The 22063-nt window shown below is 39.0% G+C and overlaps 2 protein-coding genes across 5 annotated transcripts; one reads left to right on the plus strand and one right to left on the minus strand.

Annotated features, from left to right (window-relative positions):
• The first annotated feature begins 637 nt into the window (after positions 1 to 637).
• On the plus strand, positions 638 to 12022 carry brpf3a (bromodomain and PHD finger containing, 3a). Of its 2 annotated transcripts, XM_056251458.1 has the most exons (13): positions 639 to 958; positions 2450 to 3978; positions 4701 to 4854; positions 5170 to 5301; positions 5443 to 5571; positions 7755 to 8067; positions 8474 to 8746; positions 9098 to 9676; positions 9782 to 9860; positions 11105 to 11190; positions 11273 to 11361; positions 11474 to 11628; positions 11713 to 12022. In XM_056251458.1, exons 2-13 carry the CDS (start codon positions 2498 to 2500, stop codon positions 11894 to 11896), a joined length of 3654 nt encoding a protein of 1217 aa, XP_056107433.1. In that variant the 5' UTR covers positions 639 to 958; positions 2450 to 2497; the 3' UTR covers positions 11897 to 12022. The 2 variants fall into 2 exon arrangements, with proteins under 2 accessions (XP_056107434.1, XP_056107433.1); XM_056251459.1 differs by lacking the exons at positions 11105 to 11190; positions 11273 to 11361; positions 11474 to 11628; positions 11713 to 12022 and adding an exon at positions 10148 to 10714 and having other exon boundaries at positions 638 to 958.
• A 1080-nt stretch (positions 12023 to 13102) lies between these two features.
• mon1bb (MON1 secretory trafficking family member Bb) lies at positions 13103 to 21824 on the minus strand. 3 transcript variants are annotated; one of them, XM_056251461.1, is made up of 7 exons: positions 21419 to 21824; positions 21227 to 21331; positions 20565 to 21131; positions 18739 to 19531; positions 14709 to 14856; positions 14225 to 14399; positions 13103 to 14135 (listed from the first exon to the last, which is right to left on the minus strand). In XM_056251461.1, exons 2-7 carry the CDS (start codon positions 21312 to 21314, stop codon positions 14125 to 14127), a joined length of 1782 nt encoding a protein of 593 aa, XP_056107436.1. In that variant the 5' UTR covers positions 21315 to 21331; positions 21419 to 21824; the 3' UTR covers positions 13103 to 14124. The 3 variants fall into 3 exon arrangements, with proteins under 3 accessions (XP_056107436.1, XP_056107437.1, XP_056107435.1); XM_056251462.1 differs by lacking the exon at positions 21419 to 21824 and having other exon boundaries at positions 14243 to 14399; positions 21227 to 21404; XM_056251460.1 differs by lacking the exon at positions 21419 to 21824 and having other exon boundaries at positions 21227 to 21404.
• Between the last annotated feature and the right edge of the window lie 239 nt (positions 21825 to 22063).

Here is a 22063-nt window from a genome sequence, read left to right on the forward strand (position 1 = left end):
TTATATATTCAGAGAAAAACTGAAAGGATGAAATAATCTCAAGTTGTTTAAACATTCAGATTATTATTTCATTAAGAATAAACAAACAAAATAATAATGATAATAATAAAGTGGACAAAAATTACTTTAATACAATAAAATACATCAAACGAAAGGTAGCCATAGTCTTTATTCAGAGGAAAACGGAAAGGATGAAGTAGTAGCCTAATCTCAAATTGTTAAAACGTGAGATTATTTCATTAAAAAAATAAACAAACAAAATAATAATAATATTAATAAAGTGGATAAAAATTACATGGGCTATACGCTACCATTAAAATATTGCATTTATATGGTCAGACGGAAAACGGAATTTATTTAAAACATGTGTATTATGTAGGCTATTGTTGTTGTTGTTGTTGTATTATTATTAGCTACTATGTCGACTGCTATCAAGAAATTATGTTCTTTTTGCACAGTAAACCATACATTACACGGACGTTTAATGTAGCTTGTGAACATGGAGTCTGTGCGCGCAAACATTTCAGGGAAGTCTCTCGTGTTGTTTTTCTTATCGCTCGAAGCCTCTATTGGCTTAAGCGAGACTCCGTGGCCTCACGATGACCATTTCCACCAATGGCAGAGCAGTCCGCATGATGCGCGCGCCAAGTGCAAAGCCCAACGCCGAGAATTCGCCTTTTTTTTTCTAAAGGGGCGTATTTTTCTTGCCAATTTAATTACAAACCAACGTTCAATGCACACGAACACTCTGCAATAATGTCAGGCGCCTATTTGAAACACTGGGACTCCATGTCAAGGTGATAGTGTTGTGTAAACAGCCGGGATGTGTGTTTAGAAACGTTTTTGTGGGAAGTCTCATCAATGGAGGGTTGAGGAAGCCCGTCTTGCTACAGAAGAGGACGCTGTCGCCCCTGGATATGACCGGCATTCCCTGTCATTTCGAGCGATCGATAAAGGAGTAAGTTTGCTGATTTATTCTGCACTGCTTTCTGTAAACAGTAATGTCGCGGGGGCAGGTAGTGCCGCTGCGGTTGCATTCTTGGACTCTCCAAATATGGCTCCAGCACTGGAAGGCGCTCATTTACTAGCTCTGCCTTGGCTGACTGTTACACGGCGCTTTATTACATACAAGTGCTTTATTCTCTGCATATACACACGGCATTGCATGCAACGGAGCTATAGCGTCATATGCAATTATTTGTCGTTTGGTTGACAAAGTGAAAATAAGGCATAGTGCACCGTCAGAGTTTGTTATCAGGAAAAACAATCGAGGTTGAGACTGTCCATCAGCCCTGCTAAAATGGCTGACTGACGCGTCTGTCTCGCTTCAGGATTGGTATTTAGCGCTCTGCAACCGAACTACGTCAACTGGGTCGAGGAAAAATTGAAGGTCTGCCCGGTGATTGGCTCGAATTATTCACGTGATATGAGCACGGGATCCTATTGGTTCACCTGATATACATTTATTACCAACGTTACAAATGGAGCGACATGCACACTGTAGAAGATGTGTGTCTGTTAATTTGAGAAATCCCTTATTTAGTAGTTATTAGATGTTTATTGATCTCAATGAAGCGTTTATTTTTACTTTTTATATTACAGCAAACGCATCATGAAGGAGTGGAGTCGCTGCTACATTTGATTTTGATGCGTTTATTCAAATGTGCTGATTGACAGTCCTGTTGTTGCTAAAAACAGTTAAAACCACCTCGAGATGGTTTGTTGGTCTAAGATTTTTTTTTGTGGTAAGGCAAGAGTAAGACTACAGGTGAATAGGGAAAAATTATTTAACTAATAGATATCAGGCAAGAGTACGACTACAGGTGAATAGGGAAACATGATTTAACTAATAGATATCACCTTATCCTCCCCATTTATTAATAACAAATGTTTTGTGTTGCAAGTTTTCTGAAATTATATGTTTAAATATGCACAAATTTGCATACATTTGTATGCAATTTGATAATCTGATTTTTTCATTTGGACATGTTAAGAGTTTTTACAGAGGGGACTTTGGATACTTCTTTATAGTTTTACCTCTTCATAGTCCATAAAAAAAATAAAAAATCTATGTTTTCTGGAATAAAGTGTTATAAACCAGACCAATTATATATGAAGAAGCCTCTTTATAACAACCTTCATAATATTCATTGGAATAAAACTGGAAATTTTGGTGCTACTGAATTGGAGATTTGTGGCAAGACAAAAGTGCAATTGTAATTGAAATCAACAGACGTAAATAATAATAAAAGAAACACGTAAATCTGTATTTTGGGATGTTTTCTATCTACTAGTCTAATAGAAGACCTGTTATGAAGCGAAATAGCCCAAAATGTCAAAATTGACCAGTGCATGAAAAAACAATGGTTTTGCCTGTAGTGTCTTGCCTTGAGAAGTTTTTTCAGCAATATCTGGTCAATATTGGTAATGCATATTTCTGTTCTTACAGGTACCTATGTCCATTCATATTTTAACATTTATGTAGAGGATAACTTCAATGAGAAAGTTAAAGAAACGAGTTGGCCAATCCAGGGCTGGAGGCTTTGGCAGAGGAGAGGATCAGGGTCAAGTTGGTCCATCCAGCCATGCCGACATGGACGCCCTACTCTGTCCACCTTCTCCATGCAGACTGAACTTCTCTATGACCAGAGACACTCTTACGTATGCGCAGGCTCAGAAAATGGTGGAGATTGAGCTGGAGGGAAGGCTTCACCGGATCAACATTTATGACCAGCTCTCCGTCGTAACCGAGGACGAAATGCTGGCTCAGGATCTGACGGAGTGCAACAGTAACAAAGAGAACAGTGAGCAAAGACTGGGAAACAAACAAACTGTGTCTAAAAGCAAGCGGAAAGATGGCAAACACGCAGCCAAAAAGAGATCTGGCTCTCAGAATGGCTTGCAAAGTCAGGTCGCTCATTCACAAATCCCCCTGCCGAAGCCTATATTTCGTACGGTGGACACTTTCATGGCCTCAGAAGCCCCTCCTCTTCCTGCGGCTTATTATCGCTACATAGAGAAGTCAGGGGAGGAGTTGGACAACGAGGCCGAGTATGACATGGACGAGGAGGACATGGCTTGGCTAGAGATGGTGAATCAGAAGCGAGTGTCCGATGGCCACGCTTCCGTCCCCCCTGATACTTTTGAGTTATTGATTGACCGACTTGAGCGAGAGTCCATTTTGGAGTCCCGCAGCCAGGCGCTGTCCCAGAGCACCATCGACGAGGATGCCTACTGTTGCGTTTGCCTTGACGACGAGTGTCTCAACAGCAACGTCATCCTGTTCTGCGACATCTGCAATCTCGCAGTACACCAGGAATGTTACGGGGTGCCTTACATCCCCGAGGGCCAGTGGCTGTGCAGGCGCTGTCTGCAATCCCCGTCGCGACCCGTCGATTGTGTCCTCTGCCCTAATCGGGGAGGTGCATTCAAACAAACTAGCGACGGAAGTTGGGCCCACGTCATCTGTGCCATATGGATCCCTGAATTGTGCTTTGCCAACACGGTGTTCCTAGAGCCCGTGGAGGGAGTAAAAAACATTCCTCCTGCACGATGGAAGCTCACCTGTTACCTGTGCAAACAGAAAGGCAGAGGGGCGTCTATTCAGTGCCACAAAGCAAACTGCTACAGGGCGTTTCACGTCACTTGTGCCCAGAGAGCCGGTCTCTATATGAAAATCGACCCTGTGCGGGAAACCGGTGTGCACGGCACCACTTTTACTGTGAAGAAAACTGCTTATTGCGAGAACCACTCGCCCCCTGGTACGGGCACTGAGGGGGATGAAGACAATGGGTTGGTGGGGGGCAGGGGTAACAGAGGTCAGAGGTCATACACATTAGGCCCTCCGCTGCAGCAGAACCAGAATGGGCGGAAAAAAGGTTCGGCCGCACAACAGAAGAAAACGCAGAAGAATCCAGCCGGGACCTCGCGGAAGACAGGAGTGCCCCTCCTGCTGGTGCCGCAGATACCCTCCTTTAGGTAAATGTTTACGTCTGCTTTTTTGACGGTTATGTCTGGTTTTGATCTTACCTCTTTGTAAGCGTGTAGAAGTATTTCACCTCATCATTAGTGTGGAAGTGACTTCCAGTTCCCAATGAATGTTATGGTTACCATTTAGGATACTGTTGTAGAAGTTTGGGGACAATAAGACTTTAAAAAAAAATTATACTTCTATTCAGTCAGTAAGGATGGATTTAATTGATCAAAAGTGACTGTGAAGATTTTTACATTGTAACATGAATGTAATTTCTATTTCAAATAAATGCTGTTCTTTTAAAAGGTCTATTCATTAAAGAATACTTAAAAATGCATCATGGTTTCCACAAAAAAATGTGTGCAGAACAACTGTTTTCAACATTGATGATCATTATGATTAGAAATGTTACTATTAAATCAGTATTTTGGAATGATTTCTGAAGGATCATGTGACACAAAATTCAGTTTTGCCATCACAGGAATAAATTATATTTTAAAGATTTAGTCAAAAGCCATTAGTTAAAATTTTTGATTAAATAAATGTAGCCTAAATGTTTATAATGAGCATAAATAACTTCTTTCAAAAATAAAAAAAAATCATTTGATCAGTTTATTGAATATCAGGTTTTTACTCAGAAATCTGTCACTTTACAGAAGAAAAATGAGAATTGTGAATGTTTCATGTTGAATTTAACAGTTGGCCTTGTTTCATATTTTTTGAATAGGCTCAACAAGATTTGCACAGGGGTCTCTGTTGAAAGGAAAAATCAGTTTATGCAGAGACTCCATAATTACTGGCTGCTGAAGCGTCACTTTCGTAACGGAGTGCCACTCATCCGCCGGCTCCATTCTCATCTACAGACTCAGAAATCTGAGCAGGTTAGTGTGCTGTAATACATTACGCTGTTGATGACAGTAAAAAGTGTGATAACTTATACTACAACTCTTAATAACCAAGCTCACACAAAATCTACGACAGCAGAAAACCGCAGATTTCTACAAATTTTGCATTGCTTATCATTCTACTTTTCCCTGCCCCATGTTTGTTCATTTGTTTATTAAACATTATGGCTAATTTAATCACGTTTTCAGCCATGAGTAACACATTTAACTATGTTTGATTTCTGCACATTTTCTCCTAAAATCAGAGCAGAAAAATGACCCAAAAAATTTTTTTTTTAAATGACTTTACAGAGAGAGCCAGACGCAAAGTTGCAGGCTGTCAGGGAAGAGCTGAAGTATTGGCAGAAGCTTCGACAGGACCTGGAAAAAGCTCGACTTCTTATTGAGCTCATACGAAAGAGGGAGAGACTTAAAAGAGAACAGGTGACAAATCCCCTCATGTCTAATGTTCTTTTGTTACGTTCTCTAGACCCTGTTCTCTGAAAACCATCACTTATTGAGAACAGGCATGTGGTAATTACTAATTCACAGAATCGATTTAATTTGGCTCTCTTCTCTCACCAGATGAAACTTCAGCAGGCTGCGCTGGAGCTGCAGCTCACCCCTGCGCTGGTGTTTCTGCGCTCTACACTGGAACAGCTGCAGGAGAAAGACATAGATCATATTTTCACCACACCTGTCAATTTGAAGGAGGTAAGGAAATGGGCCCTTTAAAGTCCCCTTTTTGCTGTTTGCAAAAATAACTTGGTAACACTGTACAATAAGGTCTCGTTTGTTCATATTAATTAATCAATTAACTAACATAATCTAAGAGTCTGTAAATATATTGTATAAAAATTAATTTAACATTTAGAAATTTTTATAAATATTGATTAGAAAAATATGTTATTATCATAAGGGCTAACTGGACTATGCTAACCATTCAAACCTTGGCGTAGTTCAGACTCGTTCATCAGGGTGGACCAGCTTACTAATTTTTAATGCTATTGATGTATACATGTGGCTAGACATATTTTAATATGCCCAAAAGGAGTCAATACCATGATGGTTTCTAAATGACCCATTTTTGCTGTTTAGTTTCCATAGTCTGGGTGGACTTCCCACTGAGAATATTAGTGTCTACATAGTAGATTGACCTTTTTATTTTTAAAAGAGCAAGAAAAATATTTTTTATTCAGGGTTTCCGCAGGGCATTAAAAAGCATTGAAAGTCATTAAATGGATTTTGCGAAAATTAAGCCCTTAAAGGAGCTGTATGTAAGAAATGTATTTCAATTAATCATAAAATGACCCTGATATATCACTAGACATTAAGAAATCATGTACATTTCAAATACTTATATCACTGACAACAGTAGTCCGGCCAGGATATTGTCATTTAAAAAGTGCAGTTGCAGCCCTCAACTGATGTTGATGTTGTCATGTTGTGTTTTGGTCTGATGCTCCACCCTCCACCTATCTACCAATCACGAAGTCAGTAGTGTTGCGGCATCCGGGTTGCCAGCTCTGCTCTAGTTACCACAGCTGCAGCTCGTCACGTTCCTGCTGGATCCTGCAGCCTATCTGGCAACCTTGAGTCAGGGGGGAGGGGGAGGGGGAGGGGATACACCACTCTACAGTAATTTGAAAGTGAAGTTGCAGTACCAGTTTTGGCAACAATCTTACATACAGCTCCTTTAAATGGCATTAAAAAGCATTACATTTTAAACCTTCAGGCATTAAAAATTGAGAGAGTTTTGAAGAAAATTTTATATTATCAATTTATTTGAATATAGCCTTCATAATTAATCATTTTTATTTGCTGTCTCAAAATATGTACGTTAGAGTGATAAACACGCGGAACCAGTTTGGTAATTGCTTCCGGCTGTAGCAAAATTGCAGTGATGCGGAGGTGACGCGGGCATTTTGTACAGCGGTGGAAGCATTACATTATATGATCCCGCTCTTATTCGTGCAAATTCGACGCTCACACAGAAAGACGCTCCAGTATCGTGGCACAGACAGCGTGCCAGAAAACGGTTCTCTTTCGTGCTTGAACACACAATATAACACACACAATAATGCCAAAATGTCTGTATTGTCGAGTATCTTCATTACATAAGAGCAGTCTTATGATGACTTTACGATGTCTATAGAACGTGAAGAGATGTGAGAGAATGAGGCGCATGTGAGATCCGCGACTCTTGTCAGCAGCGGCTGGTTTTAAAGGGACAGCAGCCAATAAAGCTTTCTGTCAGTAAAGTTAATCAAAGAACAAAGAGAACAGAGAAAATCACTCACTGCTCTTCTGTATATGTCCAACCTGTTAGACAGGAAGGGCACGTAGATATGACATTTATTATGGGTTTATGTGAGGATTATTTGAAGTACACTTAAATTAAAAGTTCTTATATTTTTTTGAAGCCTAATAAATGTTTTACAAAAAAATTGATAGCTTTCAATTACACTGTATTGTTGGATGGTTATAATTAATATTTATAATTAGGGGAAGAAATCATTTTTGTCCAGACATCAATAGCTTTATTAGTATCAGTGATACTGGCCTTCATTCATAAAAAGATGCCATTGAACATTTAAAATATACTGTCTTTCTGTTGTCTCTACATTCATTTGTAGATTAACTGTGAAAATATTACATTATAAAATATATAAAATAATATAAACCTATAATTGTGATTAATCACAGAAAAAAAATGTGTGATTAATCGAGTTCATTTTTTTAATCGATTGACAGCACTAATATATATATATATATATATATATATATCCGTGGTTAGTCATGGGTCATTTATGGCATTAAAAATAAAAAAAATGGCATTAAAAGCATTACATTTAATTTGAAGATACCTGCAGAAACCCTGTTTATTGTTTTCCCAGGTTCCAGATTATCTGGAGTTTGTTTGTGAGCCGATGGACTTCTCTACAATGCATGACAAACTGGAGGCCCATAAATACTCATCTGTGGCTGACTTGGAGAATGATTTCAATCTCATGATATCCAACTGTCTGAGGTACAACTCCAATGACACAATGTTCCATAAAGCTGCCATGCAACTCCGAGAGGTGGGCGGAGCTGTCCTGAGACACGCCCAACATCAGGCTCTCAGCATAGGCCTTGATCCCAGCACAGGCATGCACCTGCCAGACAAGCCCAGCGCACACAATGCCACAGTCTCCTGGTGGGATGAAGGTGAGCAGCTTTCCAATGTTAACAGTCACCAAAACAATGTACAGTCTTAAAGAGAGAGTTCACCCAAAAATGAAATTTCGTTCATTAATTACTCACCCTCATGTTGTCCCAATTTCATAAAAAAATATCTTCATTTGTGTTCTGAAGATGTACGAAGGTCTTACGGGTTTGGAACAACGTGAGAGTAATTAATGACAGAAATTACATTTTCTGGGTGAACTAACCCAATTACGAGATTAATCTTTCTGATGTTTAGAAAATGTAAATGCTCTCATTATCAACTCCCCCTCATGTCATTTTAAAAGTTTCAAACAGGACAAAAAACACGATAAAAGTAGCCTATGATTCTTTTATTGCAATGCCTGATTTTAATTTTAAAAAAATGTTCCCATCGAATGATTTACAGTTGACTTGCTTTTGGACCCTGAAAATCGTGTGCACATGTGCCCTGAGGACCAGCTGAAAACCCTGCTGGACAAACTGGATCTGGTGGCGTCTATGCGGACCAGCGGGGGTCGTACAAAACGCATGCGCCTGCTGCGCAGAGAAATTAACAGCCTCCGTCACAAGATCAGCCACCAGGACCGCAACCCACGACTGCTGAATGGGAAAATTAAAGAGAAGAAGAGCAAAGAGGGAAAGAGTGAGGAGAAGATGGATTACATAACCTCCAATACAGGTAACTTCAACTTCAGGTACTTCAACTTCAACTTATAATTTCAGTTAGTTGCTAACAATTTTTTTTTTTTTTACATTTTAAGTTAAAGTTTTCGTTATTCATATATTTTATTTTATTTCAGCTTTATTTCAATTAACATTAAAAAAAAAAAGTAGTTATTAAACAATAATTGTTATTTTAAACTGTCCAAAAATTACTTTTTTGGCAAAATAGACCTTGGCAGAACACTTACAACCCAGTCCATCAAGTGATGAATAATTAATTAGTTAATTAATTAATTAATTAATTCAAACTTCTTTATAAGTTATCTACAAGTTTAAGTTAACCATTAATTTCTTTCCACTGTTGAAGACCCAAAAAAATCAACATCGCAGAAAGTGCAAAAACCCACTTGTCCAGCCTCTTCACCTTTACCTGGAGATTCCCCACCAAACCCGCCTATGTTCTGCCTTGAGACGGGACGGACCACCACTCCAGCGCAGTCAAATAAACCTGGCAGCAGAAAACAGAGGGCGAAAGGAAAAGAAAGAGGCCTGAGAGAAAATCACGATCAGACTTTAGAAGAAGATGAGAACTTCCACACAAAAGAGGAGGACACCAGCCCTCAGGAGGATGCTGTGAACAGGGTTTCCTCCGCAGAGAGCCCATCTGATTCACCCAAGATGGGTGTGGGTCGTCGGACATCAATCCTCTTCAAGAAAGCAAAAAACGGAGCCAGACCAAAAAAGGACAAGCCTGTTTTATTGCAAAATGGAGTCAGCAAAGGCGAAAATGATGCATCGCCACAGCAGACCGCACCAGCCAAATTATTGCCAGCTCCACCAGCCCCAAAATCACCCTCTCCGTCCCCTCACCAGCTGAGATCCAGAGGACTGAGTACATGCTCGGACAACGAAGGCGAAAAGGCCCACTCTCGGCCAGAAGAGAATGGTACTGGAATATCTAAGACGATTACTCAAGTTTAATGACCAGTGATTTAAGTGCTGTCCATGGCAATGTGTTTAATATGCTAAAGCTCTAATGCTCTTTATTTAGGCTTCGCAAATGGACTCAAGAGACACAGCAGCCACTCATCCGATTCAGAAAGCTGCACTCCCACCTTCCCAACACACAGGTAATGGATGCTGTCAGCACTCTGAACTGAGTGCTTTAAATGCTAGGTTCCCTGTTTACACTTGGCTTGTGGCATCAGTGGGCCTGTTTACACCTGGTCACCTCATGTGTTTTTACTGATCGGATAGCTGTCTGATTTGTTAAAACCGTTCCATTTACACTTGGTCACATAAATGTGTATCCGCAAAACGAATATAAATCCGATCTTCAATTCCGGCGCTATATGCAAATTTAACGGAGTTCACGTCAACGAAAGCAACATATGAGCTGCATTTTATTTATCATCAGCTAATTTCAAGATCAAAGACTGCAACAGGAGAGAGAGCGGCATCAGCACTGGTAAGATCATTTAGTCTCACTACTTTTAATGAAGATGATTGTGTGTGTTGAGCGTCTGCGACTTACTTTCAGTTTTATTTGCGGCACTGCGCGTCGGCTTTCTGAAGAGATATTAGGCTACTCATCTGTGGAGATGTGTGTTGCAGTAGCGCTGTCATATCATATCAACATGCTCTCACACACTTATTTTTTTAACATTTTGGGAGGAGTAAAATTAACATATGTGGCTTCAACAACCAGATGCATTTCGACTTGTCCAGTTTCGTTTGGAATGCGTCTCAAATCACCTCTTGAAGTGGTTTGAGTGATCGGATTTAAATCCGTCTTGAAAGCGTTTCGGAGGGCATTTACACCTGGTCTTTTCCCGATCGGATAGCCATCCGATCAGAGAAAACGCATGAAGTGACCAGGTGTAAACAGGCCCGGTGTGTCACTGCATGATGAGAAAGTGCAAAAAAAGTTCACCCCAGAGCAAAATATACTTGTGCGATTTAATCTCATTATTACAAACATTTCAATTTCAATAATATTGTTTCCCTGGAAGTGGCAAAAATGTTTTAGCAATATGCAGATGTTTTTGCTAATCTTAAATTGCATACTATTTATTTATGAATTTAATTTGTAGTTTATAAATTAAATTAAATATTTATATATTTGAGTTTGTGCATGTTTTCTCATTGAATAAAACATTTATTTGCCTCAAAATATTTTTCATGCAATATCCCCAAAATTACCATAAGTATATGGATGGAAACCTGGTTATATGACCTGTTTTTACACCTGTATTTAGCACTGACCTCTTGAGATTGCATCACCTCACCTGACACAGATCTTAATACCAGGTGTTCAAGGTGCCTATTACACAGAAGTAATTTAAAACCATTTGTCTGCTAATGTTTTCTGCAGTTCCTCACCTCCAAAACGCAGTCGTGGTAAACCAGCTCTCAGTAAAGTTCCTGTTGGTGAGGAGGAGAATGAAGTTACTAATACAAGTGGGTCCAACAAAGACCTTGAAGGAACTATTTTGTTCTTTTTTTGTTTTGTTCTATCGTCATTTTGTCTTTACTTTTGTAGGCAGAGACACTTCTCAAAATGATGACGAGATGGAACCTCTAACCTTGGTTTGGGCAAAATGTCGTGGGTACCCCTCATACCCTGCAATGGTAAGGATCACATGCGGTTGCGCTTATGCTTGTGTGTCTTCATGAGACACTTGAATCTATAATAAGTTAGTATATCTATAGCCTAGCCTAAACTAATAATGGTTTTCAACAGGTTGTCGATCCTAACATGCCCCGGGAAGGAATTCTTCACAACGGCATTCCCATCCCAGTGCCTCCTACAGACGTTTTGGATCTGGGTACACGCAGGCAAGAGGAGACAGAGGAGAAGCTCTTTCTTGTGCTGTTTTTCGATACAAAAAGAACCTGGTAAGGTGAAATACATTTCATGGAATATATTTCAAACCTGCAAGCTTGTTTTAAGCCTGTTCATGTCATTGTTTTGCTATTAAGGCAGTGGCTACCATTGGACAAACTCCATCACATGGGCATTGACGACACTGTAGACAGACTGCGTCTGATGGAGGGCAAGAAACCAAATGTGCGGAAGTCAGTGCACATGGCGTACGACAGGGCCATGACACACCTGAGCCATGTGCAGGAAAACTCAACTTTTAACCCCTCAAATTTTATATAAAAGACTTCTGTCAAATGTATGTCTAAACTGACTGTAAGATACCAGTGAAGGTACGTTCATAACATTCAGATGATTATTGGTTTTTATACCAGTGGAAGGCAGATTTATAAGATCATTTTTTCCTACCCTCCAAAACTCAAGGCACATCATAAATCAAAACCTGGTTTTATTCACTTTTAATGTTCTCAATCAACCAATATTTCTAAGAATGTTTTTAATTCAGTTGTTCTAATTGCACTTATTTTTGTATGTTGACAATGTTTTGCCACTCGTTCCATTTTCGGCAGTTTTATTGAATGTGAGGTGATCGTATCACTTATGTTGCCAATGCACCAGGGTGTTCGGGCAGTACGACTCAGGAACTTTGTGCTAGAATGCATTTTGTAATAGTTTACTTGGATACATTTCTGGACTGAGGAAATGCATGTGCACAACAAAAGTCCTATTGCCCTTAGATTTGCTGGTGAATCATTCTAGCGTGCTTTTCGTCTTTATCAGATCTGTTGTCTTTCTGAAACGTCTGGTGTTTGACTACCATAGCTGTTTTACCTACTGTGAGATGCCATTTTATGCTATTCATTTCTTTGGTACTAACACCCAGCTCCTATTTTGTGTCCTTTTTAAGTTAATATGTGCCCGTTTATTTTAAAGAAAGGATGTGTCTGTCAACAAGCTTGTAATTGTGGGTGGAGATCACTGTGTAAATATAAATGCATGTATGTAGAAAATATGCACAGATGTGTTTTTAAAATCTGAAATGTAAATTAATGACAAACTTTGTACGTCATTTTAATTTATTCGGAGTTGTTATGGAAAAGTTATTTAATAGTAATTGAGAAGGTTTAATTTAACAGCTCTACAGAGCTTTATATTGTTCAGGAAGCATTACTACTTTAATGCAATTGTTCCTTAGTGGTCTAAAGTGAGAGAACATTATAGTATAAAATATTAAGTAGTCTCTTAGATCATGTACGCAGAGTAAAAGAGAAATGTGTTGTTTTTTTAAAGCCTGTGAAAAGCTAATAGTACCAAACAAAAAATGTCTGAAACAGTATTTTCTCAAACGAGAAATAAAAAGACTGTTGAGGTGATTTGTTTCTGTATAATTTCATCTGTTTACAAGTTGAACTTGAGCTATATCTTGATCTATTACCTGTTCTAAATTTAGCAATCATGTCAGTAAATAAGATTTCAAAATACAAGATGTACTTGAGCAACCTCAGATTTATTACAGCACCAATATATTATTCCTCTTGAATACAAATGTTTTTTTTTTCCAGAAAAGCAAACTTGAGAAAATTGCAAGTATTTTGTCATACACAGAGTATTTTTCCTATTATGTCCAGTGGTTTTAACCTACATTTTATGGTGATCTTGATCTTATGATTTGATGACGTCATAGTGCACATGCCAGAAAAGTAAATGTCACAATTCATGACTGGCAAATCCAACAGGAAACAAAAACTCATACACAACATTAAACTACACATGCTGCGCAGTAACCTAACTGAAAACAGAAATGAAAGAACATTAATCCCATAGTAAAGACAGAATTTTAAGATCTTCTGATATGTTTCAGCTCATGTTATATTCTTTAATTAAAATGGAGCAAGGTTTGGTCTGTTCGGTTTCAAATGCAAAACCATATAAGACAAAATCAAAGTGAACATCTAAAAGAATACATAAGTACAATGAACAACCAGAAAAGGTGCATTGTGACAATGCACAGCTCGAGCAGCCATGCTAAATTAGAGCTAAATTATTCTGATTCAGACATCAGGACACCAAATTTGATCATTTCAGTTTATCGCATTAACAGTTTCTAATCTATATCCAATTACATGACCAAAAAAAAAAAAAAAAAAAACTTTACTGTAAAGTAAAACAATCCAGTTACAGCTTCAATAATCAGCCATTGCCACCAGTTCTGAAGAAAAAAAAATCCACATTTTATTGGACCTTTTGCTGAGTAAAGTTGTTTCTGGTGTTTATAATTTTCACAAAATATGTTTGTTTTCTGTTTTTTTACTTAAATGTATAAAATCAGATCCAGTCCAGGATGTCAAATGGACAAACAAACAAACAGCAGCTTTACATAACTTATTTACCCACGGTGGATTATTTATGATCATTTGGTTGAATCATCTCCATTGTATTACTAAACTGAGTTAAGAATGCAGAGATGCACGTCCTGCCATTTTAGCGATTGGATCGCTGCGGGTCGGTGATCAGTGTCCATCTGAAACCAAATCAATGTAAATGGTCAGTAGATGGAGGGAATCTTGTAAAAGACCAAGAAATCATAATCCGATTCAGTTTGACTCTTACCTCCTTTAGAGCTCTTACTGGGGTTGGGGGTTGTGGAGTATTTCGGAGGGTATCGGATAAACAGACGATCTTCCTCCTTCTTGATCCAGCGCAGCAGTTTGGTGATGGCGTTGATGGCACAGGTTTTCGTGACAAGGGGGCTGAAGCACGTGTACAACTCAAATTTACTCGTGACCTGAAATGAGAAATTGAATTCACTTGCTTTGGGCAACTCGTAATTAACCTGAGAATATTTTCAAGGACGCAGCTAAATAATCAATCACAACGCGACTCCATTTGGAGCAAGGTCAGGATCCTAATTTGCATAATCTGCATTTGCAAATTTGGACTGCCGCTCGGAGGCCTTAAAGGTAACTCGATCTTTCAAGGTCTTGCCGGAGAGCGTGTGAAAGCACCAGGCGAGGTGGAAAGCACAACATCAACATGTTTTGCTCTCAAGAGTACTGAGAACAGATGCGTGTGACAGCAGTTACTGTTCACATACCCAGGCCAGCAGAGTCTCGCGTTCGGCCACGTGGTAGATGAGCTTGAGGGGGCGTGAGGTGCTGTGGATCCGGCTGTGCATGTCTCTGTACAGGTCCAGGAGTCTCATCTGCTCCTCCTCACTGCCGTAAGGGGCCTCCATCTCTGGGCTGCGCAGAGAAGCCATGAGACAGAGAAAAACAATAGTGTCTTTGTGCTTTAGATCTCATTTCTGAATGTCATTCATCAACATTTTCGGATATTATATTAGGGGTCCTACATTGTAAAGAACATCTCATGACAAACAGAGTGCTCTCAATAAAAGCCAATGCATTTGGCATCAAACAATAAGATAAATGAAGAAAGCGTGCTTTCGATTTCTGTCCTTAGTGAAATTAATTTGGGAAATATGTGAGAGGTTTACAGTGAAAATATTAAGCTCAGAGATACTGTTAAAAAAGTTATTTGTGGAGATGCTGAGGATAAATCTGATGTCAGCATTAGGGAAAGGCTTTTTCTCGTTTGCAAAGTGTTTGACATCAATTTTGCAAATCAATTTTAAAAAGTTGCCAATTGAAAACAAGTAGTTATTTATGTATTATTTATATAATATAGCACTTATTCATATTTTGAATAGCTTTTATTTTTATATTTTCAGTTTTCAGTCATTTTATGTTTTTTCATATTTATTAGTTTAAAAAAAATGTTAAAACTAATTAGCTTAATTCTATTTAGCTTTAATTTATTTTTATTTCAGTTTTAGTTTAAGTAATTTTAGTACTTCAATTTATTTTATTTCAGGTAGTTACCAAGGCAGCATTTTTGATTTTCGTTTACATTTATTGATTTATTATTGATTTTTGTTTAATATTTATATTTTAAATAAGTAAACCATTTTTAATAGTTTTAGTTCTAGCTAACAATAACCATACTGCATCATTCACAGGCATCCAAGCACATCCGATAAATCGCAAGGTGTTCATAACAAGCAGTAAAATATGAGTTAATCATATTAACCATATTCAAAAAAAAAAAGTAGTCCAGGTCACATTTTATCCAAATATCTAAAGGAGAAAATAAAAGCTATTATATCTTGCATGAAAAAAATTAAGACATTTTATGTAACATTACAATAATGCACTTTCAGTGTTATTTTTTTTATATATATTTTTTCCATTTTTTTTCCTGACAAAATAGAATAGAATTTAATATCTGCATTTATCAGCCACAACATAAAAATAATAATGACACTTTTTTTGCATCATGTTAATAAAAATTAGAGGAACAAATGTGGTAGACAAAAAGCACCTTGGAGAAACTCAACAGCTGTGCAAAATATGAAAAGACAATGCAGAAAAGCTGAGCGCATGTGGCGGAAGACAAAAGACAGACTTTCTTCTCAAATATTATAAACAGAAACATAAATAACACACGCACTCTTTTTGCTACTGTAGAGAGTCTAACAAACCCCCCCCCAAGCCAGATTCCCAGTGAAATGCTCTCAGACAGCAAATGCAGTAAGTTTGCTTCCTCCTCCTCTGAGAAAATCAATAATATCAGAAAGGCGATCAGCATATCCTTATGTGGCACTGAGGTAAGACAGATCAGACCACATCCTCAGAGAGTTACTATGTCTGATTTCGAAGAAATGAATGGTACAATTTTGGAAGAAACAGTACAGCACCTTAAAACATCAACCTGTGCTCTTGACACACTCCCCACCTCCTTTTTCAAAAGTGTGTTAAACAGCTTAGAAGCAGATCTCCTAGAAGTGGTAAACTCCTCACTTCTCTCTGAGACTTTTCCAAAGTCCCTTAAAACTGCAGTTGTCAAGCCCCTCCTGAAAAAGAGCTGGATAGCAACATATTGAGCAATTACAGACCAATCTCAAATCTTCCTTTCATAGGCAAGATCACTGAAAAAGTTGTCTTCAATCAGCTGAACAATTTCCTAACCTCAAATGGTTACTTTGACAATTTTCAATCTGGTTTCCGACCACATCACAGCACAAAGCCAGCGCTCATAAAGATAATAAAGGATATTCTGTTAAATAGTGATACAGGCAAAACATCAATTCTGGTACTACTCGACCTCAGTGCTGCATTTGACACTGTCGATCACGACATACTTCTTGACAGGCTGGAAAACTGGGTCGGGCTTTCTGGGATAGTCCTAAAATGGTTCAGGTCATACTTAGGAGGGAGAGGTTATTTTGTGAGTATAGGAGACCATAAGTCTGAGTGGACATCCATGACTTGCGGAGTCCCTCAAGGCTCAATTCTTGCGCCACTCCTGTTCAACCTGTACATGCTCCCAATGAGCCAAATAATGAAAAAGAACCAAATCTCTTACCACTGCTATGCAGACGACACACAGCTCTACTTAGCCCTATCGCCTAATGACTACAGCCCCATTGACTCCCTGTGCCAATGCATTGATGAAGTCAACAGTTGGATGTGGCAAAACTTTCTTCAGTTAAACAAAGACAAAACCGAAATCATTGCGCTTGGAAACAAAGATGAAGTTCTCAAGGTGAACGCATACCTTGACGGTAGGGGTCTAACAACTAAAAATCAAGTCAGGAATCTCGGTGTGATTCTGGAGTCAGACCTTAGTTTCAATAGTCATGTCAAAGCAATAACTAAATCAACATACTGATACTCAGGACTGGATCGATTCCATTCCTAGAGCTTCCGAACAAATGTGTTTTTGGGGTGCGGACTGATGAGGCAGTGAACCCGAGGTTACCCCGTGAGTCAGTCCTGGAGCTCCTCCTCTCCGATTTTAGGGAAAAATCGTGTCTATTGGAGACTTCCAATAGATTTTTTGGGCATGTCGAAATAACACCACAGACAGAGTTTAATCACCATGGGAAAATCTCACAGTAAAACAAGCAGCTGTGCAAAATATGATACAATATGTTTTGCCAGATGAGAAGTTTATTTATGTATACATTTTATTACTCTTTTAATTCTTTTTATAACTGTATCCACTGTATGTCCGACTGATAGCACTCTATTCCTGTATTACACTGTATTCCTCCTTTTGATTCTAAACTGAACTCAAATGGCACTGAGAATTGGATAAGTGACAAACATAAATTACTTAATTGGGAACTTGAGAGATGAAACCATGCTGATGACCTGGGTCTGCGGTGGAGAAGTGAGTTTGATGTGTAATTAAACTCGAGGTTCTGTGGGGTGCGGACTGATGGGGCAGTGAACCCGAGGTTACCCTGTGAGTCAGTCCTAGAGCTCCTCCTATCCGATTTTAAGGAAAAATCGGGTCCATCGGAGACGTCCAATAGATTTCTTAGGCGCCGAAATAACACCACAGACCAGTTTAATCACCATGGGAAAATCTAAGAGTAAAACTGGGAGTTGTGAAAAATATGATACACAGTGTATCGGTGTTTTGCCAGATGAGAAGTTTATCTATGTGTCATCTTTTTACTCTTTTAATTCATCTCTTTTAATTTCTTATATATCTCTTTTAATTTTCCTTGCTTTTATTTTGTGATTATTTTAATTCCTTTCTGTAAAGCACTTTGAATTGCCATAGTGAAATGTGCTATATAAATAAACTTGCCTTGCCTTTAAAAGATAAAAGATCTAAATGCAGATCTTAAAGGGATAGTTCACCCAAAAAATGTAATGTTAGCCCATTGTGTGTAACCCAAAACGGTTGGTGGACCCCATTGACTTCCATAGTGTGGGCTATGGAAGTCAATGGGGTCCATCAACTGTTTGGTTTACCGACATTCTTCAAAATATCCTCTTTTGTGTTCAGCAGATGAAAGAAATTCATACAGGTTTGAAAGAAATTCATACAGGTTTGAAAGAAATTCATACAGGTTTGAAACGACTTGAGGGTGAGTAAATGATGACAGAATTTTCATTTTTGGGTGAACCATCCCTTTAAGAAAATGAAGCCTTATTTTAGTACCATTAAAGTAAAAATATCATTTCTTATTTATTTTGCGATGAAATATGAGAAGGACATGTTCTCAAAAGGTTTCACGAGACTCTCAATCCTCAACGCAAACGACTCACCTGGTGAACTGCGTCAGCTGCCGATGGTTGTCTGGCACGTCGAAGGGCTTGTACATGAAATGCCTGAGGTCAGACACTCCCACCTGACTAACGCTGTACGAGTGAGCTTTCGATATGGCGTTCAGCGCATTCTGCGCTTGCATAGCCTCCTCGATCTTCCTCTTACACTCGGCTACAGAATAAAACGCCTCTTTATCGGTGGAGAGAAGAACCAGACAAACAGTACATTCAGGAGGGTCCAGATAGGAGATGTATGCATAAAAGTAACAGTCAGGGTTAAAACTGGGCAGGCAGATGGGCGTCCAGATCTCCCCGGCCTGGAAGGCGGACGACGCCCCGATGAGGTTCAGCAGAAGGTGGAGGTCGGCAGGTTCCAGTCGGGCATCGTCGATGACCATCTTTTCCTGCACTATGGTGAGCAGCTGGTTCTTGGCTATGAGGATGGAGAAGACCAGGTTTGGCGTGATGGCCTTCTGGAGAATCTGACTGAGGGAGTCCCTGAGAGACGAGGCCAAGGGGAGACAGTGCACAGCGCAGAGTAAAAGGCTTGGGTCTGAGTCCACGAGGTTAAGGAGGCCGTCGAGAATCTTCTCCGAGCCGGCCAGCAGACGACGCAGGTCGTAGTTTTTCTTGTGCTCGAAGATGCGGGTGATGCTGGCCTGCGTGAGCATGCTGACGATCTGGTTGTAGACGTAGAGAAGCTCATTCCGGAGCTGCTGCTCTGACTGACGGCTGCTGGAGACGGACACCAGCACCAGAGGACCCCGCTGCATGAACACAACCGTGTGCTCGTCTATCAGGAGAGAGGACACCAGATGAAGTTATTTAAGCCGTTGATTCGTCGTTATTTAGGTAGATGATTCATTGTTCTTTGGTCTAATAGACATCAGCTACGTTTTCACAAGTGTGAACAATATACACTACCATTTAAACGTGTGGGGTCAGTAAGATGTATTAACAGTGTTCACAAAAATATTAAGGAGCAAAACTCTTTTTAACATTGGTAATGAAGAACAATTGAGAAGAAATGTTTCTTGAGCACTAAATCAGCATGTTAGAATGATTTCTGAAGGATCGTGTGACACTGAAGACTGGAGTAATGATGCTGAAAATGCACCTTTGCCAAAAGGAATAAATTACATTTTAATATGTAATAAAATAGGAAACAGATATTTAAAATTGTAATAATATAGTAAAATATTACTGTTTTCACTGTATGTTTGATTAAATAAATGCAGCCTTGGTGAGCGTAAGATATTTTTTTCAAAAACGTAAAAAAAAATGAACGGTGGTGAATGTTTTTATATAAAATATAATAAAGAATAGAAAAAAGCTTTTCCCTTTAAAACTACAGCTAAATAACTTGATAAATGTTGGTAAAACTGAGTCAAATACACTGATTGTATGCATGTTTGTCACATTTTTTCTTGAAAAAAAAATAAAGAAAAGATTTTCATAAAAATTTATTTAAAGGATTTTCAATAAAAGATAGACTGGTCTTGTCTGACAAACTTTGCATATTTTTACTCACTAAAAAAAACAGTTCATGTTACAAACCTAACAATATTCAACTACATGAAAAATCAAATCAGTGAAATTAAATTATACACTTTAAGATCCATGATTTCCTAGTCAGTGTCATGAGATAGATGGAGGAGCTAGCTCATTATAGAGAGCACCTGATTGGACAAAGATTTGTATACGCCCCCGAGTGCAAGATGAGTCATCAATATTTCCGGTCTGTTTTCCCAGAAGAGAAAGATTACGAATAAATTAGCTAATAAAGCATGCTCTTTTCCATCAGTTCGACGTCCCAAAGAACTTACCGGAGTAGACTGAACGGATGATGTTGTCTCCACTTTGCACAAAGGACACCAGCGCCATCATCACTCCCATAGTGGAGGACAGAGCCTCCTCACTTCCATATCGGGAATAAATGGGCTTCCCAGCCTCACTCAACACAAACACATGCTTCCTGTGCAGTCTCCAACTTTCCGCCGTCACATCCTCGTTCCTGTGCGAAGGAGGTCCCAGAGGTGTACCGGTCTCGCATAGAGGGGATGAGGCTCCTTTCATTCCCATTCCCTGCTCTTCCATCTTCCCCCGGGCTAACACGGTTACAACAAACTCACTCGAGTCATCATGGCCATTGTCAACTAATGCAGAGTCCTCGGATGCTTTCCCAGAATCAGTCTCCGAACCACCGGCACACAGAGACCTGTCATCATCGATGTGGAGCTTCTGCATATCTGTTGAAGGCTCTTGCGGTTGGTTGCTTTCCTCTGATGTAGGGTCTGCTGAGTCCAAGAGCCCCTCTGGGTCTGAAGGCATCCTGTGGTCTTCATTCACACAGTGGTTTTCTGATGGGACATCACTGTCCGAATAAGCTAAATCTGGAGAGTAGGGTAGAATCAAGTCTGCATTAGCATGTTACCCACTATAACACAAGTTTAAACTAGTAATAAAACGGCACCATCCAAAACATTACCTATCTGATCAAGACATTGTGAAAGAATGGATGGATCAAATATCTTCACTTCCTCCATATTCCCACTCTGTTGACTGCTCGGATCCATGACAACATGCAAAACAACTGAATTTGAAATTGAGAAAGTGACTTAATGACACCCATCAAATAGCAAATATATCAGTAAGTATTTAACTAATAAAGGATTCGTACTTCGTGTGCAACAGTGAAGTCTAACACGTTTAATCTGATTACTGCTGTTATCCCATATCTGCACGGCTCGTGGAGTGTAACACCGTCACGCACGTCTTCTGCCGCAGATAGTTTAAAAACAATGGATGACTTTAATAAATAAGATTAACTGGTTAAAATCATAGAACTGTATTAACCAGATTACCAGACAGAAAGCTAATCTACGGTATTTATGGAAAAAGCTAATGATCTCCCCGATAAATGACTCCTCGAGTGAACTATTTCACTACTCGTCATAATCATATACATGTCTGGTGGAATAAATTATTAACGATCATTAAAAACCAAGATCATCTTTCGTTTTTGCTCAGCGCAACTGACTCAGCCGCCACCGGTGCTCCAGGAAGCTTGACGTTAAAAACACTGCAAAACAAATATCCACAACCACTTCCGGTTGACATATTTCAAAATAGAGGACCATAATGAAATGCAATGCAAGTATATTTAAAAGTGTGAGACGACCAGTGAAAAATAATCCAGTCATTTACTATGTATAATTATATTTACATTCTCTCTCTCACACACACACATATGAGATTTCACCTTTTTTTACTTTACTCAAAAATATATACATTTTACAAACTTTTCTTTTACCAATTACTGTAG

The sequence above is a fragment of the Rhinichthys klamathensis genome, unplaced genomic scaffold, assembly GCF_029890125.1.
Source record: "Rhinichthys klamathensis goyatoka isolate OS25496 unplaced genomic scaffold, OSU_Roscu_1.1 h1tg000082l_1, whole genome shotgun sequence".
NCBI classification, from domain to species: Eukaryota; Metazoa; Chordata; class Actinopteri; order Cypriniformes; family Leuciscidae; genus Rhinichthys; species Rhinichthys klamathensis.

Bases quoted from the DNA above. Each gene is read 5' to 3' on its own strand.
- brpf3a (XM_056251458.1), top strand. From the start codon at position 2,498: ATGAGAAAGTTAAAGAAACGAGTTGGCCAATCCAGGGCTGGAGGCTTT. The intron at 5,302-5,442 runs GTGACAAATCCC...TTCTCTCACCAG, and splicing joins AGAGACTTAAAAGAGAACAG to ATGAAACTTCAGCAGGCTGC. The intron at 8,747-9,097 runs GTAACTTCAACT...CCACTGTTGAAG, and splicing joins TTACATAACCTCCAATACAG to ACCCAAAAAAATCAACATCG.
- mon1bb (XM_056251461.1), bottom strand. From the start codon at position 21,314: ATGGATCCGAGCAGTCAACAGAGTGGGAATATGGAGGAAGTGAAGATA. The intron at 21,132-21,226 runs GTAATGTTTTGG...CCTACTCTCCAG, and splicing joins ACAATGTCTTGATCAGATAG to ATTTAGCTTATTCGGACAGT. The intron at 19,532-20,564 runs GTAAGTTCTTTG...CTCTCCTGATAG, and splicing joins CATCCGTTCAGTCTACTCCG to ACGAGCACACGGTTGTGTTC.